Source organism: Trifolium pratense, linkage group LG6 (assembly GCF_020283565.1).
Source record: "Trifolium pratense cultivar HEN17-A07 linkage group LG6, ARS_RC_1.1, whole genome shotgun sequence".
NCBI lineage: Eukaryota > Viridiplantae > Streptophyta > Magnoliopsida > Fabales > Fabaceae > Trifolium > Trifolium pratense.
This window is the reverse complement of record NC_060064.1, coordinates 2,228,237-2,246,565: the sequence shown is the minus strand read 5'-3', so window position 1 is coordinate 2,246,565 and position 18,329 is coordinate 2,228,237. Positions and strand designations below refer to the sequence as shown.

At 34.1% G+C, this 18,329-nt stretch overlaps 2 protein-coding genes across 2 annotated transcripts; one reads left to right on the top strand and one right to left on the bottom strand.

The window, feature by feature from the left end:
• The first annotated feature begins 6,238 nt into the window (after nucleotides 1-6,238).
• LOC123890913 (sucrose nonfermenting 4-like protein) lies at nucleotides 6,239-13,859 on the top strand. The gene is made up of 13 exons (XM_045940655.1): nucleotides 6,239-7,005; nucleotides 7,760-7,847; nucleotides 8,584-8,766; nucleotides 10,327-10,434; nucleotides 10,546-10,605; nucleotides 10,697-10,786; nucleotides 11,293-11,427; nucleotides 11,825-11,969; nucleotides 12,042-12,215; nucleotides 12,616-12,679; nucleotides 12,782-12,851; nucleotides 12,955-13,072; nucleotides 13,176-13,859. The coding sequence occupies exons 1-13, from the start codon at nucleotides 6,878-6,880 to the stop codon at nucleotides 13,265-13,267; spliced, it is 1,455 nt and encodes a 484-aa protein (XP_045796611.1). The 5' UTR covers nucleotides 6,239-6,877; the 3' UTR covers nucleotides 13,268-13,859.
• Nucleotides 13,860-14,478: 619 nt separating this feature from the next.
• On the bottom strand, nucleotides 14,479-18,071 carry LOC123889028 (translation initiation factor IF-2-like). Its single transcript, XM_045938201.1, is given in 7 exon segments — nucleotides 14,479-14,745; nucleotides 14,748-14,765; nucleotides 15,015-15,583; nucleotides 15,586-16,054; nucleotides 17,050-17,255; nucleotides 17,401-17,572; nucleotides 17,961-18,071. Coding segments are annotated over 7 exon segments (1,812 nt in total).
• Nucleotides 18,072-18,329: the final 258 nt, after the last annotated feature.

The following is an 18,329-nucleotide window of genomic DNA, read 5'->3' as shown; positions in this document are numbered from 1 at the left end:
GTGTGAGACTGTGACTTAAAATGGATTTTTTGGGTTGGGTTTTGTATTTTTATTTGTGATCCATATAAAACTTGTGACATCGATTTAACTATGTTTTTTCTAAGAAGCATTGGAACCTCTGATACTATTTTAATTTTAATTTTTTTGTATTGAGGAAGATATTGCTAAACCTCGAGCTTATACGGATAATTCGCATTTCAGTGTCTATATTAAATGGGAGCCCTCTGTTACAGGCATCATTAATGTTGATGGAACACGTAATGGAACCAGTTGATACCAGAACTCGCCCTGAACTCTGGACTACTAGGGCTCCTTTTCTCTAGGAACCTAAAGGTGAAAACCAAAAAAAAAATGTTGATGGAAGACGTAATTAATTTATTAGCTTGTGATGGATTACTTATAGATGCTCAGGGGTTGCCTTATCCAAGGATTCTATTGCAATCTTGGCCGCAATAATTCTCAATGTGAGAGTTTACTTCATTTTATGCTTATTGCTCGCCATCTCCACCTTGATCGTGTTATTTTTTAAACAAATTCTACTTTCATTGCAATTGTTATCGTTAACCGTTCTTCCACTATCTCTTATCTCAAATCTCTCTTAGAAGAGGTTCTTAGAAGAAAGTAATTTTGTTTTGCACTTGTGTTGGTAGTGGTTGTACGGATTCAGTAAATTCAACCGTATGTGCAATCATGCCGTCAAGAGATTTAGGCCGTACAATCGTCATCGAACGGTTCAAATGTCAACTAAATTTTTTATATTAAAACAAAATAAATAAATAAAAACTATCTTAAAATATAAACCGTCTTGATCATATGGTTCATAATCCCTAACTACATGCGGTCACGACTATACAGAATCTGATTCCCCGAAAACAAAGCTAGTTTTAAAAGGAAAAATACTTTCTATGTTGAAATTATTCGTAAAGTTCGGACCATTATTGATGACCATAAAACTATACTGAACACTTAGTTTTAAATTATTAATCTCATAGTTTTCCCCACCAACAACTTTTAAAGTTGATGTTGATATTGTTGGACTGGTTAACAAGAAAAGGGATATTAGACTTGTTACTATGTGTGATGCAAATGATTTGGTGATTGTCAAATTTTTAGTACACTTTTCCCTTCTTTTACTTTAAATCATGTTAAACGTTTCGCAAATGTTTTTACTCATAATCATTTAGCTATGTTTGCTTTGAGTTTCATAGACTCTAATTGATTAATCATTATCCTTATTATATATTCTCTCTTATGTTTCCGGTGATTTAGCTGCTTAATGAAATTCATTTTTTCTTCATAATATTTTTATGTTTTTTTTCAAGTAATTTAGTTGTTAGACTTACACGCTTTAAATATTAAAGAAATGAGAAATTCTAAAATTAAATTCAGACTCTTGCATATCAATATTACTATAGCTAGCAAATTGAGTTGTACTTGGGGAATAATTTTGTTCATGTTTGGTCTTTCATTTAGTGCGATGACTGGTTGTTAGCGCACATGTGTGCTCAAAGTGCAACAAATATTGCATATGCCATTGAATTAAATTTCATTCTAGTTGGGTCTTGAGTCTCTTGACCTAGTTTCAAATACAATCCCCTTAGGTTGTTAACTCGTGAATGAGGAAATTAGAATTTGTGTTCTTTGTTAGGGTCGATGTCATGTTTGGTAAGATAACGCCTTGAACTCTTGTCGTTGATGTGTAGCCCTTTCGGATGTTTTGAGATCCCAAAGTCAATAAAATATTTGATAATACGCCATAAGAGATACTTTGAATTTTGAATTTGAAAGGTCGTCTTGGAAAAGAGCGATATTATTCAATATATGTGATCTGAAGCGACAATTCAAATTTTCCTCAAGTGTCACGCGAGGTCTACTACAATAACTCGTCAAATATCATGGCGTTTAAGTGTTGTCTTATGTTACACTATTTGACGCGCTTTAGATCTTCTTAGAATTGAGTATTTGACCTAACTCATCCTTACAAAACCGGCTTGTAAGGTGATGATTGCCTCTAGTATATAAACACTTAGTCAGGTCATCACTTAGTCAGGTCATCTCTCAATCGATGTGAGACTCTTAACAGATCTCTTCATATAATCACATCATAACCTAACATCACATATCTCAACGTCAATTAAAATATGCATTTAGACGGGGTGTAGGTGAAAACCATGCAGTGCTTCTGCAAATCTAAATGTCATAATCCAACCAATAAATTGTAGGGGGGGCCTCCCTCCAAGAATCACGTTTGGTTGTAAGCCCACTGGCCCAGCCCGTCAATGCCTCTTAATCTCAAGGTCCTACTCAACAAAAAATCTCTATCACCGTCAATTCATTAGACCATTCATCCCACTCGATCACTAGTCACTCACTTACTACTCCAAAAAAATAATTAAAATTCATACTTAAGGTACTAAATTTATGGTCCCATGATATGATCCCATTACGTCTTTTAGTTTGTATTTCCCTTTCGTTGGCAACATCACAAAAACAAAACAAGAGATTCTTGTCTCAATTTGGTTAGTAGTAAAATCAATGATCAAAGCATGGCCCGATCAAACTAGGAACTAACATTGTTGTGAACTAGATTCCATGGCTACCTAATACCACACACACGCGTCTTTAATTTTTTGACGTGGAGATATCAAATATTAGTAGCCAAAACTATGGAAAAAGTACTTTTGGGGGTAATATTAGTACCAAATATTAGTCTCTTTAATTTGTGTCCTAAAGACCCTAGTTAGCATAGTTTATAGTACTATTTTATACTACGTCTTACTCTTATTGTACTTTGCTTTAATATGCATCCATGCAAAAAAAAATCTACAATACTACAAAAAACGGTTTTTTTTTGTTGACAAAACTACAAAAAAAAAAAAAAAACACTTTAATATGCATGCATGCATCACATAGCACATGATAGTTTGCTTTGACCAATCGTGATAATAAGTTCGTTAGTCCCTCTATCCGGTGGCGACTCCAGGAATAATATTAAGTCTGAGCACAATTTTAACCGCAAATGCACAAATGTTTATTAGTTTAAGGTTTTCGGATCGGAGTTCAACCGGATTAGACCGTTTTTAACTAATATAAATGACATCAACTAGTTTGAGTAAAAAATAAAGGGCAAAACTGGGAGTTGAACCCAAGCCCTCTACATGCTCAACTAAAAGTTCGACCACTGGGCCAATGTGCACTTGGCTAAATAGGAATAGCTTGACTGATATATATATTAAAACTAACTTTCGAATTTTCATATTAAAATATATAAGAACCCTAAAAATATATATATATATATATATATATATATATATATATATATATATATATATATATATATATATATATATATATATATATATATATATATATATATATATATATATATATATATATGCCGATCCCGGGCGCGTGCCCCGGCTCGCCAGGCCGCAAAATCGCCCCTGCCTCTCTCGATAGCAAGCGGTAAGCCTCTATCTGTTTACTTTTTTTTATTAACTCACTACTAATTTTTAAGGGATCTCGGTAATTCACAGTTCGGCCGAGGACGAGGTAAGTAAAATATAATCAAACAATGCTTTTACTAGGAATCGAACTCGAATTTTTCTAAACAATTCATCCTATGAGGAGCTTATTGACCACAAGTCTAATTTATTGGTTTCTGTTCACTATTTTATGGATCCGTGAGCTTAAATTTCTATCACAATTTCACTTACTTGAAAATAATAATTAAGTTTATGATTTAAAACAAATTATTCTAGTTTGTTTTATGTGTGAAAATAATGAGAAGCATGTCTTTGTATTTGATCATGGTATAATAATGTTAAGACAAATATTTTGACAAAAATTATGTTAGACCATTCTCTCTTAAAAATTCAATGGCAAGTGGAAAGTATCTCATGGCAATTGTTAATTCTCATATGGTCTTATAGACTCTTAGTTATAAAGGAAAGAAGTGGTGGAATAATTAGCAACACGAAGAATCATAAATAGAAAACATTAATCCACGTGAAATAGGCCCTTGGTAGAAGAGGACGAGTAGTATATTTTGGAAATAAGAAGAACTAGAGACTCTTTCATTTTTTACCAAACATAGACTTGCAAGAAAAAAATGGACTTGTAAACCTACATTTGTGCATTCTACAATTTTACGATGAACTACATATTTGAGAATCATAATCTGAAAATTAAATTGTTTCGTCTAATTATATGTTGTCTTATTTCGAGATTCTATTATTTTATTTTCTCTCACTTTGATTTGACATAATTTTCAGTCTCGTCTTCAACTTATCATCGACGTCATCACACCGTCATCTAATATTGATGTTAACTTTATTTATTGTCCTTGACATGTTGCATTTTATAGTATTCCACACCTATTACTCGCTTGACAACAATGTATGACAATATCATAGTTTACTTAAATGCAGTTTTGTCCCCGTAAATTTTACAATTGTTTAATTTCAACCCTCCAAGTTTCAATTGCTTGATTGTGACCCCCTAAGTTTCACAATTGTTCGATTTTGTCCCCCCAAATTTCAATTGATTTATTTTGACCCCAAACTTTACCCTCTTTTGCATTTGCGAGCCGCTGCTGATTTTTTTTTTGACTAAAAATTGCTTATGCGGCATTTTAAACTTTTAAAAATATCTAAAACAAGAAATTTAAAAAATTTAAAAATTATTTTAAGATAAATGACAAATTGTTTTTTTAATTTAAACTTAGTTTAAACCAAAGTACGTTTTTATGTTAATTTAAAGTTTCAAATAAACTATTCATACATTTTTTTGGTGTCAAATTAATCTTTGTATTTAAAATATCTACATCTTTAAATTAATTTTCATCTTTAAATTAAGGGTAAATAGTGTTATACCCCCCTGCAAAATAGGCGAGTTTTGCGTTACCCCCTGCAAAATATTTTTTTGAGATTACCCCTCTGCAATGTCAAGATTTTTTGCGTTACCCCCCTGGCTCAACAAGTGGGCATATGACATGGAAGAATCTTGACGTGGCATGACACATGGAAATTAATTTATTTTTTATTTATTTTTAATTGCCAACTCATTAATTAATGTGGGTTTTTAATTAAAAAAATGAAAAAAAAACTTAAAAGTTGTTATATTTTTATGAACTTACTTAAAAGAAAGTTTTTTTTTTTTTACTAAAAGTTGTTATTATATATATATATAAAAAAATTCTTATATATATATATATATAATAACTAATAATAGAGTAACCAAAAAAAAAATGAAATGAAAAAAAACTAATAATAATAATAGTAACCAAAAAACTAATAATAATAATAATAATAATAACTAATAATAATAGAGTAACCAAAAAAAAAAGTTTCTTTAAATAAAAAAATTTCTTTAAAAAAAAAAGTTTCTTTAAAAAAAAGTTTTTTTTTAAAAAAAAAGTTTCTTTAAAAAAAAAAGATTTCTTTAAAAAAAAAGTTTCTTTAAAAAAAAAAGTTTTTTTCATTTTTTTTAATTAAAAAATAAATAATTACTGAGTTGGCAATTAAAAATAAATAAAAAATAAATTAATTTCCACGTGTCATGCCACGTCAAGATTCGTCCATGTCATATGCCCACTTGTTGAGCCAGGGGGGTAACGCAAGGAATCTTGACATTGCAGGGGGTAATCTCAAAAAAATATTTTGCAGGGGGTAACGCAAAACTCGCCTATTTTGCAGGGGGTATGACACTATTTACCCTTAAATTAAATTTGTGTATCCGTAAAAAAAATGTTTTAAATTTGTGTATACTTAGATAACTCTATATTATTAAAAATATTTAACGATATCATAAAAATGTAGTCAATTAGTAAAAAAAAATGAAAAACGATGTCATAAAAATTTAGTCAATTGTCCCATAAGTCATATTTCAACTGATAAAATGTCAAAATTGTTAGGTCGAATGTCGTGACTCAGGTTCGAACTTAGGATCTCACAACAATTATATGTGAATTTATCAATTCATGTAAGATAAAAAAAAAATAGCCAATCAATAAAAAAACGATTCTATGTTTCCTTTTTAGTTTTGCAATATTTATTATTTTTATCTATAAAATGATAAAAAGTAGAAAGAAGAGCATATTATGCCAATATCTTATCTTATAATACTAATTTTACACGAACGATTGCATCACTTGCTTCAAAAAAAATTGCGCAAATAATTACGCAAATAGGAGTAATCTGCTAACATATATTTAAATATAAAAAAACATTTAAAAAATATTAAGACATTTTTTATTCCAACATATTCCTATAATTTTGAGCAATTTTACAATAAATTTATTTATTTTATTTTTCCACCAAGCTTAGATGTCTTCTCCGACTCCGACCAGAACATAAAAAGGAATATGTCTATCAGATTCAGTGCTCTGTTACCTTCCCTTTTTTTTTTTCATATTTTTTTTTCATTTTAATATTTAATTTCAATCAATTAAATTATTTCCATATTTATTAATCATTTAATGCTTTCTTCTTCTTCTCTCTTCTCTTCAAATTTCTCTCTCTCTCTCTCTCTCTCTCTCTCTCTCTCTCTCATCATCATCATCATCATATATCTCTTTCTCTTTGACCTAATTCCTCTTTTTCACTCCGATTTCATCGATTTCACCCTAATTCATTCCTTCATTTTTATTTCTGCTTCTCAATTATCGATCATAACTTTCTGATTTAACAATCAGAGACTTTGTGTCTGTGTGGTGATTGTGAAGGTGCACTGTATGTTTAACTATTGAAGAGGAGGGGATTGTGTCCTCTCCTCTGTTCTGCCGTCGTTGACAATTTTTTCCGGTGGCAGAGGATTTTTTTGTCATAACTTTGATATTGTTGTTGTTTTTGAGATTTGTGAAAAGAAAAGAAAAAAAATGTATGCTTCGGTAACAGATAGGGGATATGAAGGAAGTGTTGGAGGTTCTGGAACTATTTTGATTCCGAGTCGTTTTGTTTGGCGTCATGGTGGAAGAAGAGTGTTTCTCACTGGTTCTTTCACCAGGTATACAATACAATTTCTTATTGTTTTCATGCTAGTTGTTGTTCTTAACTTCCTTAATTTGTTTTTCAATAATATAATATTCACATTCATTATTAACATATGCATATGATAATAGATAGATAGATAGATAGATACATAGATAGGTAGATAGGTAGATAGGTAGATAGATGGGATTGTGTGTTTTTTTTGTTTGTGTTGTTCTATGAAGCACATACGTGTGGCGCGTGCACGCGCCGGTGTCCAACACTCGTATGACACTTGGTAATAACTCATAAGTATCCCAAAAAATTTGATTTTTTTTCCTTTGTTGTGACACTCCTTGGATCGGTGTACGACAGTTGTATGTCACTTGTACGACACGTGTAGGACGACTAAGACAAATGTCTTGAAAATTTGTTGATCAATGGTTAATTAAAGATGTGTTGACACAATGTTGGTCAATGCGGAGTTAAAGTCATTAAATTTGATTACGGCATCTTTAGTTTTTTCGATAGTAGATGCATAGAAAAAAGTCAAATTCTACTATATCTTGTTTTAGAACTTTTTTAAAAGAAATAAATTGGTCGATTTAAATGTACACGTATATATTTTGATTATCAATTTGGATTTTTTTAAAAATTATATATATAGCAGTGACGTGTCCTATGTTTTTTTACGTTACCAGTGTCGACGTGTCCGTGTTTATAGTTTTTTTTTGTTTATTAATGCTAGAATTAAATTTGATCTGATAATGTCAATTTTTGTGTGTGGACAGATGGTCGGAACATATTCCTATGTCTCCGATGGAAGGATGCCCTTCTGTGTTTCAGGTTATTTGCAGCTTGATGCCAGGATATCATCAGGTTGTTTGTTCGGCTTTTATGAATTTAGCAAAAATGGGACAAAATAATCTTATCGGTTCTATGATTAGCTTTTTTTTCTACATTGTTTACTAATGTGTGTGGCTGAATAGTGCGAGTTTAAAATTTTAATTTAGAATTTTCAGAAACAAAAATTGGATCTTTGTGATAATTTCCAACTTCCGTAAACAGTTTGTATCACTAATTGATTGGTAAAATTGGGGTGGCCTCTGTGATGGTATTAGAGCTGCCTTTGGAGTTTTGGAAGGAGTGAACTAGTGAATGTTAATGGTTATTGGTTGGATTTTAAATGTGAAAATATTTAGGTGATTTGTGTCTATTTTTCTTGAACATGTTTTTCTCAAAAACAGTATGTTTACGTAGATCGCTAGACTAGGGTTTTACTCTAGTGGTTTATTCGATGATATCGCATATTTCATTAAATTTGAACTTGAACAATGCCATATTACTTGGCTACCCTATAAAATTTTACACATTATGATTTTGACTAGGATTTTGTTCCTATTTGTAAAATTGAAAGACCTTGTAATTTTTCCACTTGCTTTAATTCATCCATCAAAACAATAGACTACATATAATCCATACTCCTATATTTGGGGGAGCATTTTTGTTATATTGATTTTTGTAAAACCGAGGTATTGCTAATTTGCTAGTATAATATCTGATATTCGGGGAAGCCATACTAACCATGACAATATCGTTTCCCTATTATGTGCAGTACAAATTTAATGTGGATGGTGAGTGGCGGCATGATATTGAGCAGCCAATTGCAAATGGGACCTATGGAGTAGTAAATACTATTTATGTATTGAGAGAACCGGATATTTTACCTGCCATCTTAAGTGCTGAAACAACCAGTAGGTCCCACATGGAGGTTGATAATGATGTCTTTGGGCATGCGGTATGTCTCTTCTTCGTTCCCTCTTCAGCCACATCCTTTTGTTGTTCCATATATTTTAGTGCTCTCAAGTCTCATCTCTAATTGAAATTGGTAATGGTGCCTGGTTTATTGCCCCCCCTCCCTGTGGATGGACTGTTCATTCCAACACAACTGGCTTAGTAGCACAAGTTCCACACTGGCTTTGTGGAAGAAACTGAACTCCCACTTAATGTAGTGGCTTTCCTCTCTAGACAGACCGGCTTTTAGGATGGGTGTTCACCTTTTGCATTACTAATGCTATGTCATATCATTGTCTTCAAGGTGATAGAATGTAAGAAGAATCAAACTCGTTGCCACTCATTACCAATAGGTGTTGGTAGAAATAATGGTGGTGTATTTAGTTATTACTTTCAAAATAATGATCATGCCTAGAAATGATGATTTCTAGCTCTATTATTTTGATTAATTTGTTTATCTGTAGAAATAACGATGTGCCCTATTTTTCTTTGTACTTTCTTTAGGAGTCACCTTATCTCCACTTTTGTTTTTTAGGCGAGGTTCCCTTTGAAAATTTTCTTTCTTCCCTGTAGTGATAAATCTTTTGAATACAAATGAAAAATGAATTGATGTCGCGGCTCTGTTAGGATATAGAATAGAGGATAATTAGATTAGTTAGTAAGTTGATAAGTTTGTCAGGTAGTTGTTAAAAGTTGTTATTTTGTTTCCTTTTAGGAAGTCTTTAAATATCCCTCAATTGGTAGAGGGAAATGATAACTTTGAATAATTAAGTTGTAACTGGAGAATTATCTGGTGCGAAAGGAGAGTGAGACTTGAGAGTGCTCCTTTGGGGTAGCTTTGTGCGCAAGGTTGTGTGAATATACAAGTTTTATTTCATGGATCAGTGTGTATTACTTTTTACTATTCTCTCTATTAGTTAGTTAGAGTGCCACCTCAGAATCTCAGTGCCGTTAAAGGTGAGCCACATCAGCTTAGCGGTTATAACACAGTTATAACTGTCTATCTTGCGGAGCAATTCTGTTATAAATATTGTATCTCTCTGAGTTTCTCAGATAACAGAATATTCAAAAGGAGCCTGTCTCCTGAGTGGTCACTTGGTTGAGTTGAGGATTTGTTCTTCAACCTTGAGGTACTCGGTTCGAGACCCGGCACCGAGAGAGAATATTCAAAAGGAATTCATAAAATTCCATTTCCGTTTCTCTCCCTTTTCTCTCCTTTAACCAAGGTTATCTTCTAGTTCATTCCTATTATCCCATTCAGTTGATAGTAACAGAAAGATATTCAAAGAATTATTTTTTTCTCAATTTTGTTGATCAATCTTGATTCTAGTTAGAATTATTCTGTTCAGTTTTTAGGAATTCTTTCTTACACAAAGAAAGGATCCTAACAGGTTCCCTTTGAAAATTTTCTTTCTTCCCTCTAGTGATAAATCTTAGAATACAAATGAAAAAGGAATTGATGCTGGGAAGTGTCAAATTTGTTTTTATTTTTGCTTTGAAATGAATTGTAGTCTTAAACTATGTGCTACACAATAGAAGTTGCTTAACTTGATAACTTTACCAGGAAGCTAATCCAAGGATGTCAGAGTCTGATCTGGAGGTCTCTCGTCGCCGTATATCTGAATTCTTGTCCGGTCAAACTGCATATGAACTGCTTCCCGAATCTGGGAAGGTTTGAATGATTTTCGTTATCAACTTTTGTTACTTCCTCATACTAATTTGAGACTTATTTGACGCTGGATCATTTATAGTTTGTTATATAATTATATTATAATAATTGCAGGTCATTGCTTTGGATGTAAATTTACCAGTTAAGCAAGCATTCCATGTTCTGTATGAGCAGGTATTTTCCCCCTCTTTAAGATATATTTTGTCTATTTGCATCAGGGCACACACTCATGCCCATATATGTGTCTAATGTTATCTTCTTTCAGGATGTATCTATGGCCCCTCTATGGGATTTTCACAGCAGTCGGTTTGTTGGAGTGCTTAGTGCAATGGACTTCATTCTCATATTGAAAGAGGTTTGTGGGTAATAAAACAATTATGCAACCCTTCTGTGCCAGTTTTCGGTAAAAGACACCCTACAAACTATTGGGTTGATGTTTTAAGACGCTATTAAACAGCTGGTTACAAAATTGTAAAAAATAAAAACTTGATGGGTAGGAAATGACATAATTTTTTAAAAAGAGGATCATGTCATCCTTATATTAGGCTAGTAATAGATAATTTGTGGAGCTGGCACGAAAATTATTTCAGCTCATACAGTAATGCCATAAAATTGTTTTTTGGGAGAATGCCTTGAAAATATGTGCATTGTGAAATCTCTTTCATGCTCTTGTCTTTTTGCTAAATGTCTTCTAGTTCTTCCATTCTAGATATGCGTGGCTGGTCTATATTCTTGTGAACATATTTGCAATCATGATCGTTCACTGCTACCCTTTAGTATCTATGGTTCCTAGCCCACTATTCTAGTTGAATGCATTTTTATTTTTGTAAATTCAATTATCTGTAACATGTTTGATTTCAGTTGGGGAATCATGGATCAAATTTGACTGAAGAACAACTTGAGACTCATACTATAGCAGCCTGGAAAGAGGGAAAATTAAAGCAACGCAGGGCACTTGATATTAATGGGGTATCAGATCCTCACTGTTTTGTTCATGTAAGACCTCCTGACAACTGTGATAAAGTTTTCATTGTATCTAAGTTCTCCCAATTTAATAGTTTGTAAGTTCTCCACTTTTTATGTATCTAGACGATTCAGGTTTGTCAGCTACAAATGTCCGTCTGTGGTTATGTCATACTTCTGCTTCATTCCTTCTCTCAATTAATCCTTATTCCTTTCCTCTCTACAGTATTTATCAATTTGTATCATATAACTTTTGATAGCTTCCTTCTTTTGCATTCATATGGATGATGGTTTAACATTAAATGTTGAAGAAAATGCATTTTTGCTGTGTACTTAATTCTGATGATGTTTGATTTCCCCTCTATCAAAAAGGACTGGAGGTAAACTCTTGAACCTTTTATGATACTTTTTATTTGTCTTTGATTTTCAGGCTGGGCCCAAGGAATGCCTAAAAGACGTGGCTTTGAAGGTTTTGCAAAACAAGGTGTCAACAATTCCTATCATTCATTCTTCTCCAGAGGATGGACCAATTCCCCAACTGCTGCATCTTGCCTCCCTATCAGGAATTCTAAAATGTAAGCTTCTAGGTCTATTGTCTCTAGATAAATGGTTTGGAAGTTGGAACTGATGTTTGGAATAAATTTCAGGTATATGCAGGCATTTTAAGCACTCTGCTGGTTCTTTGCCCATTCTTCAACTTCCTATTGGTTCAATACCTTTGGGTACATGGGTGCCTAGAGTTGGGGATCCAAATGGACAGCCACTCGCAATGCTAAGGCCAAATGCTTCTCTTGGTGCTGCCTTGTCGATGTTTGTCCAAGGTGATCATTCTTATGTTTTAATGTTATCTATTAATTAAGGGAAAGGAAATTGAAGGGGCGGTTATTGTGTATAACCATGCATTTCTGTATAGAACCAATAGAAACATTCAGCTTATTTAACAAATAGTTCCTGTTAGGACTCAAACCTAAGAATGTCCATTTAACTGTCAATTTAAACAGCCACTCCATGTCAAAATTAGAATTTTTTTAAAATTAAAATGTCATTTCACCAATACACATTTGTGGTTTTTATTTTTGTTGTCAAGTGGGACAATATTTGCTGAATAGTTTTCTCTCTTGATTTAGTTTGTAGCAATGTCAGTTTTGTTAAAATCTTGGTACTTTAACCTGTTGTGGTCTTGCTTTTGATGTCCTACTTGAATACGCTCTCTCTTTGCAGCTAAAGTTAGCTCAATACCAGTTGTGGATGATAACGATTCATTGCTCGACATATATTCAAGAAGGTAGTGTTTTTTTCCTCCCCCTTTTTGTGTGTGATTCTCATATTTAAAATTTGAAAGATTTCCTCGAACATATATGATACATGCCTATTATTTTCTTTGCAGCGATATTACTGCATTGGCTAAAGATAAAGCATATGCTCGAATATCCCTCGATGAAATTAGTATTCATCAGGTATCCTACTATGTGATAACTTTTGAGATTTAACAGTCATACATTTATTTGGTTGTTGTTTCAGCGTAAAATGAATCTAAATATTAGTGCTTCATGGTTGTAGGCATTACTTTTGGGACAAGATGCAAATGCTCCTTATGGGCTTTACAATGGCCACAGATGTCATATGTGTTTGAGGTCTGATTCGTTGCACAAAGTGATGGAGCGGTTGGCTAGTCCTGGTATTACTTTGTTTACTAATATAAATAAGCTAAAGCACTCTCCCCTTTCTTAGAAGGAAAATAATATAATTCCTTTGTTCACGGGTTTTCTGCACTTTTGCAGGGGTTAGGAGACTTGTGATTGTGGAGGCTGGTAGCAAGCGTGTGGAAGGGATTATTTCATTAAGTGATGTTTTCAGATTCTTATTGGGCTAGTTGGGATATATTGGTGATCTTATTTAATATGAATTATGAAGGGCATAGCAGTGTTAGTAGCATTTGGAGGGAACAACTTTTCTGTTCGCACTTGTTTTCTATTTTTCGTAGTCTTTGTTTGGGCGAAGATCATTTGCTGTTTGCCCACATGCTTTTTTAGGATAGAAATTGGAGAGAAAATTCTGTAAATTGAGGATCAGTTTTCTCCTTTGTGCCGGCACATCTGCAATATCTGTGTCCAGTGCTAACAGAATTCATGGAGAAACTTCAACAAAATTTTTCAATAAAAATAAGGACCAGCAAAAGATGAAATGTTTAACCATATTCAGCAGCGCATGCCGTTGGCTGGTTGTATCGTTGTAATCTAAGGTTTATTTTTTCAGATAATTATGGCCTTATATTTCTCTTAGCAGCTAAAGTTTCATGGCTCGAGTTTGTCGAGCTGTCCCTTGCATTATGAGGAAGAAGAGCAATGATATATTTTTATGTCTTAATTACTTAAATAGACTTGTAAAAATATCACTTAAGTAGAAATTCATTGTATTGAATGAAAAAGCATCGGTGTTTAATATACTTATTATTTATGAGCTTAGAAAGATTTACGGTCCTGAGTTGAGATGATGGTTATATTTTTATTTCATTTTCCTTTCAATTGCAAATTGTTTTGTTTCTACCAATAGTGAATTGATCCAAGTGGTAAAATAATTTGTAAAAAACATTTTTATTGACTGTATAGAAATCAAAGCTTTCGAAATATGTACGAGTCTGTTGAGAAAACGAATTAAAACGAAACATAAACATTGCTAAAAAAGAAAAAAACACAAACATAATTGGGAAGGAGAACATTCACAACTTTTGGCTACCATACATAATGTCCAAGTAGCTAGCTATATACTATCTAGAGAAAGAGTCTTAGTTTTCTTCATACTTCAAATGCATGTGTCTTGTCTTGTTCTTGAACCTCTTCTTCATACTCATAAGCCACTTCTTCCTCAGCTGATGACCTAAGCAATCCCAATTTATGAAGAACAAAAAACATTGTACCCATAGTAACACTCACCAAACCAACTAGCCAAAATCTGAACATGTGCAGCCACACACACACCTATCAACAAAGGGTGTCATGTCATGTAACTGTATTTGTTAGTTATTTTGGCATCTCAGGTATAATTTTACCACAAAAATGTATGCTGAAAGAAGTATTGGCTTCATCAGCACTCTATTCGAACAGCACCACTCTCCGACTTAATAAACTTGGGCTTCCTAACTACTTGTTCTAAGCACTGAATAACATCACCAATCTGAAAATCATGACAGTTACTGATAACTAATCCACACTCAATTCCCTTCTTCACAGAATCCACATCCTGTTTCTCCTTCTTAAGAGATGAACAAGGTCCTTCAAACACCACATCACCGCTCCGCAGAAGCCTCATGGTTGCTGTCCTGTTCACTAAACCTTCAACAACCTTACAACATGGACAATATTCACAGAAACCTGGCAACGATATTATAGACTGGTTATTATTGTACAGCAACAAACAAATAGTAAATAATAGAAAAACAATACTAAAATTTTGCACTCCTGTGAATGGTGTCAGTTTATATCTCTAAACATTTGGACAAAGCACAAACCATGTTTAAGCTAATAACTTGATCAAGGATGCTTCAACACAAAAACGGAAAAAAGTTTAAGCTCTTGTGTTCATACTAATCTATGTGTTTTTCGTTAATAATCATTGCATACCTGAGGACTATTTAAAGTTGTCAAAGCATCTGTAACGGCTTGAACAGTTCCCTGAACATCTGCTTTTACAATTACTGGCATTTCAACCCTCAGCGGAACCTCCTCAGTATCATCTGAAGTAGTTGGGATATTCTGCACCATCTTGCCCCTAAGCCTGTCCTCTTCAGATTTCTTTTTCCTACCAGAACTAAGCATTCTAGCTCGCTCCTCAGAATGAACAACAATGACATCATCACCAGCCATTGGCAGCCCTCGAAGCCCTTCAATCTCAACAGGCATTGCCGGAGTTGCTCGTTGAGTTAACCTCCCTGCTGCATCTTTAATAGCCCTTATTCTTCCCCACTGTGAGCCGACAACCACATGCTGTCCACAAACTAGAGTCCCTGCCTTCACTATAGTAGTCACCAATGGACCCCGTCCTTTGTCAAGTCTTGCTTCAACCACATATGCTCGAGCAGGCCCATCAAATCGTGCTTTAAGATCCATCATATCAGCCTGAAGGAGTAAAGCTACCTCTAGGTTATCCAATCCAGTCTTTTTAATCGCTAAAACTTCAACGACCTGAATATCCCACCCATCTCCTCCAGCAGCAAGCCCTCGGAAGCAAGCTGTAGTTTAACTTTTTCAGGATTTGCACCTGGTTTATCACATTTATTGATTGCAACTACAATTGGTACATTAGCTGATTTTGCATGGGACACGGCTTCAAGTGTTTGGGGCATTACACCATCATCTGCAGCAACAACTAGCACTACTATATATGTGACTGCTGCACCTCTTGCGCGCATTTCACTAAATGCAGCATGACCAGGAGTATCAAGAAACGTGATTGATGCTCCTGATGACATGCCCACCACAAAGGCACCTAGATGCTGAGTAATGCCACCAGCCTCCCTGGCTGCCACTGATGTTTGACGCAAAGCATCAAGAAGGGAAGTTTTGTGGTGATCAACATGACCCATCACTGTTACAACTGCAGGACGTGGTAAAATTTCTGAACCTTCAGTTGAATGTAACCTCTTAACATTGACGCCGACCTCCTGCAACAGCCAACAACAATGAACCAATTAAGGCATACCGAAATCCAAATATCCATCATGAAGCATTCCAAATTTTCAACTAATGTCACTTTTTTTCTTCAATGTGCAATCACACAAACTTTAGTGTTCCCTTTTTCATCTACAGCCAAAAGATGCTTGAAAAATCCAGGACCATTTATAGTATTATTAGTATGTAACTAAACCCAGCCCAATCTTCCAACCAGGATTATTATCACCATGCAGTAACCTATCAACTCACAGAGCACTATCTTTAAAAGTTTGGAGGTTCACTCATCCATCTGTGTACAATCTTATGCATATCTTAAAAAGTGAACTCACTCCTACTAGCTCTAACTTTTCTGTGTTTAATAGTACAAGTTCTAATTCTGCTGATGCTTCCTTTTGCATAACAGCTTACATGTGGGCATGAGAAAACCATGATAGAATGTACAAAAAGGGAACATAATAATCCATGTTTATAAACCATAAAATGGCAGGTTACCTTTGCTGATGGATAGCAATGGTCCCTTAATTAACACTAATTCTAGCCAACTTCAATGATCTGTCATCTTTTTTCAACAGACTTGGTATATAGGTAGATTGAACAGGGAAATTTTACCATTACCATCATGATTGAAGTCTTTTGGTCGAAAAACAGACCTTTATAGACTTGTACCACATTTGAATTTTGGTGATTGGTAGTAGTTACGTGCAACAACAAACCGGGTAACAAAAATGTGTTCAATGGAACTAATGAACTACTAGTATCTTTCAATCACACACCTACTGTTTCTAAAATCACCATCACGCTTCTCATCCATACTGTATTTATTAAACTGTCCCCTGGCATGCTCCCTGTCATCAAATTTCTGCCTACTCCGGCCATTTCCTCGGGACACTCTATCATTCCCATATGATTTCCGGGAAGACCTAAGCAATCCCAATTTATGAAGAATAAAAAACATTGTTCCTATAGTAACACTCACCCAAGCAACAATAGCCAAAATCTGAACAACATCTGCAGCCAATAATCTTCCACCACCTCTCAACAATAAACCATAAGGCCTATCAATTGAACCACCATAAATCTCATTCACATATTGTTTCTTGGCAAACAAGGCAGTGAAAATATTCCCCCATGTACCAGAACTACCATGAAGTTGTGGAGCTTCAAGAGGATCATCATAGTGGAATTTCTCAGCTAAAACATTGCATCCAATTAAAACTCAAGCAGCAATAATTCCGCAAATAATTGCGGCCCATGTATCCACAACATGAAAACCCTGCGGTTATAGCCACAAAACCACCAAGTAAACCGTTACATACATCGGTCACACTCCAATAACCTGTTTGAATCCTTTTACCAAACAAAGTCATGAGAGCCGAAGCGCAACCGGCCAATGTAGTTGTCACGGCCGTCCTCCCAATAGCACTCCATTGACCATAGTAATTACCACTTTCACCATAAGTTTTCAAAATATTAAGAAAAGAACCGGGGTTAAAACTGTACCAACCAAACTAAAGTAAGAAAGTTCCCATAACACCAGAACCAAACAAAAGATTCTCAGTTCTAACAGGACTACCCCAACCATCAGAAGACCAAAACCAATGAGCAACAATTGGATAAACTAAACCGGTTAAAAAAAGACGAATAAATCAAATAAGAAACGAATTGTGTTCTTTCGGCAATTCATCCGCTAGTGATTCCTGCTGCAGCAATTGCAAAAGCCCATTGAAAGAGAAAAAAACCGAAATCAAACGTCTGAGAAGGGAAATCGTTAAGACCGAAAAAATGTTTTTCAATGAAACCGTTTGAAGGTATGCTGAAAGCAAGGGCAAAGCCGAAGATATAGAAAAAAAAAGGCCACCTATCGCAGCATCAAGAATGTTGGTTAGCATAATGTACGTTCATGGTGTTTTTGGCGCGAACGGAACCAGCACAAAGCATTGCTTTCATCTTCATCTTCATAATAAAGTTTAGTTTCATTGCTTTGTTATATTCCGTATAACTGTCCATCATGTGTCTCTGTATCAACGAACTACTACAGTATATGGATTTTTCTTAAATGGTACGTGACCGAATAAATTGCACTTGATCACACGTACAAAAACTATTATGTTATTTAATAATTTGAAAAGTAAATATATATTTTTTTAAAATACTTATTTTATATTTTGTGAGTGTGACCAAATGCAATTTATTTGGACATGTGACCATCTAAGAATATCTCCTACTATATTCACAAAAAATAAAATAAAAAATGAATGGACTATT

Coding starts and splice junctions, on each gene's coding strand:
- LOC123890913 (XM_045940655.1), top strand. CDS start 6,878: ATGTATGCTTCGGTAACAGATAGGGGATATGAAGGAAGTGTTGGAGGT. Junction 8,767..10,326: donor ATGATGTCTTTGGGCATGCG/GTATGTCTCTTC, acceptor TAACTTTACCAG/GAAGCTAATCCAAGGATGTC. Junction 12,216..12,615: donor CTTGTCGATGTTTGTCCAAG/GTGATCATTCTT, acceptor CTCTCTTTGCAG/CTAAAGTTAGCTCAATACCA.